This window comes from Marmota marmota, unplaced genomic scaffold (genome assembly GCF_001458135.2).
Source record: "Marmota marmota marmota unplaced genomic scaffold, marMar, whole genome shotgun sequence".
Taxonomy (NCBI): Eukaryota; Metazoa; Chordata; class Mammalia; order Rodentia; family Sciuridae; genus Marmota; species Marmota marmota.
Window position 1 is genome coordinate 1104645 of NW_026000026.1, and position 2173 is coordinate 1106817.

Below are 2173 nucleotides of genomic sequence, written 5' to 3' on the forward strand. Positions count from 1 at the left end.
CCTTCAGAACAGCTAGATGCTAGTGGAAGTTCTTGACTGGCCCCAAGCCCCACTCCTAAAGCTCATGGAGGGAGCTTCTGACTCTGGTGTGATTTCCCCCAGGTTGTCACATGCAGCCACCCTAGAACCTGGCTCTGGGTGAAGGTCAACCCATGCCTGCAGCATTGACGCCTGTGCATTCCCAAACCCACCTTAACCCTCAGAGCCCTCGCCAATGCCAGCTCGCACCTCCTGGCCTCAGGTGCCCTCAGGGTCCCAACCCACCATCAGTGCAACTCATCCCCGCCCACAGCCCTGAGTCCTGGGCCCCCTGGGAGCAGGTGTACCCCTTGCTGAGCCTGTCGGCCCTGGGAACCGGGGAGCCCCACGGCCCCACATGCCCTGCTCACCACAGCCTTGGCTGAAGCAGTGCAATCCTGGAGGGGACCTGCAGGAAGTGCCCCCCACCAACTGCATGACAGCCAGAGTGGTCTCTCGGAGATGCTCCCCAGGAAAAGACAGGGCTCTCACAAGGGCACCTCACACCTGGGGACAGGATGTGCTGCTGGCAGATGCCAGCCCTCCAGAACACAGTCAGCTGGACAGGAAAGCCAGCAGGGTGGACGGAGCTGGGCCCTGCTGCTCCTCTCCGCTTCCCCCCCGGGATCACTTAGCATGTTGTGTTTTGTCTTCTTGAGATGACCACCCAGCATGGAGTCCAGGGAGGGGCCTGTTGTGGATAGAAAGAGCATACAGCTCCCACCCACTCACTCCTCAGATGTGACGCCTTCCCAAAGCACTCAGTTGGGTCATCTCGGTCGTCCCTCTCCTGGTGGAAGTTGGGGAACAGAGATCAGCAACTCTGCCAAGCTCACTCCTGAGTGGTTCCACATCTTGCTGGAAGAAGCCAGGGTGACCCAGTCACTGGGCCAGGAGCAGCCATTCCTCACTAAGTCCACCCAGCCTCTAGGCAGTTCCCACGTGGCAGAAAGACTGGCATCTGCCAGCAGGGGTGGATGCATGCACCCAGCTCCACATGCTCTCCTGATAGGAGAGGGAACACCCAGCTCTCCTACCCTCTCTGAGTTAAAATGATTATAGGGTTCTCAACCACATTAGAAACTCCTGACAGGCAGGCATCGGCCCCACCTCCACTCCCTGGGGGAAGACTTCTCGTCACCCTGAGGGAAGCTGTGTCCAGTGACCCATTGAGCCCCAGACCCATTCCTGGCTAGTAAGAGAAATCTCAGGATTGGGTATGGTGAACTCAGCGTCCACCCCTGCAGGTGTCTGGACAGCACCTTTGGTGAAGCCACCTGCAGTGACCCAAAGACTTCTTGGCTGGGACAGAGGATCCCCCATATACACCAGCCTATGGTCAGCTCCAAGAGTGACAAGCAGGATCCCAGGTGACAGGCCCCAGCTCCTTTTGTTCTGCTCCCCAGTTCCACCATCGACCCCTCCACCCACCAAGCAGAGAGAAAATTCCCCAGCAGGCAGGACAAAGTGTGGGAAACGTTTCACACAAAACACCAAATAACTACAAGCAGGGGCTTCTCCTAAGCCAGGGTGTATCCTATAAATTCTGATTCCTGCTTCAAATCACTACTGGATGTTGGGGGACGTGGGAATCACCTCAGCAGGCACCTGGCACCTGTGGGGGACAGGGGGGCAGCTGCAGGTCGGGGAAAGGGCCCCTGCTCACAGATCGCTGACAGCCCAGCGGATTCAACCTGGCCACTGATCGCCCCAGAACGCGTTGCTCAGGCCCACCCGGGACTGCGAGCGAGACCCCCAGACCGTGGGTCCACACAGCACGGGGCAGTGGCTGGGCAGGCGCTGGGCAGACGCTGTGCCCTTGGTGGTGCACAACGGAACCGCTACGCTCCCGTGGCTCGTGTGAGCGAGGACAGGGAACAAGACGGAAGAACTATGAGGGTGTCCACGCGGAACGCAAGCGTCTGGAGGCGGCCAACCCCGGGACACCGGGAGGCCGCGGTCCGGGTCGCTGAGAGGCAGGTTAGTGCCCCGGATTCTGTCTCCCTCGCCCGCCCTCCTGACCGTCTGAGCCGCCGGTGGAGCCGGGCTCCGAGAGAGGCAGTCACCAGGTCCCCTCTGATTGGACGGCTCGAAGTCCCAGCCGGCGCCTCCGCAGCTTAAAACCGAGGCGGGGGCGAGTGGGAGCCAGAGCCCG

At 60.5% G+C, this 2173-nt stretch overlaps 1 protein-coding gene across 1 annotated transcript in view; it reads left to right on the forward strand.

Annotated features, from left to right (window-relative positions):
- Positions 1–1911: 1911 nt before the first annotated feature.
- The window catches only part of Bhlhe23 (basic helix-loop-helix family member e23), a 2431-nt gene continuing 2169 nt past the window's right edge, over positions 1912–2173 (forward strand). Inside the window, exon 1 of the mRNA XM_015494915.2 lies at positions 1912–1998. Coding sequence (XP_015350401.1) covers positions 1912–1998 — 87 coding nt within the window. The remainder of the gene's footprint in view (positions 1999–2173) is intronic.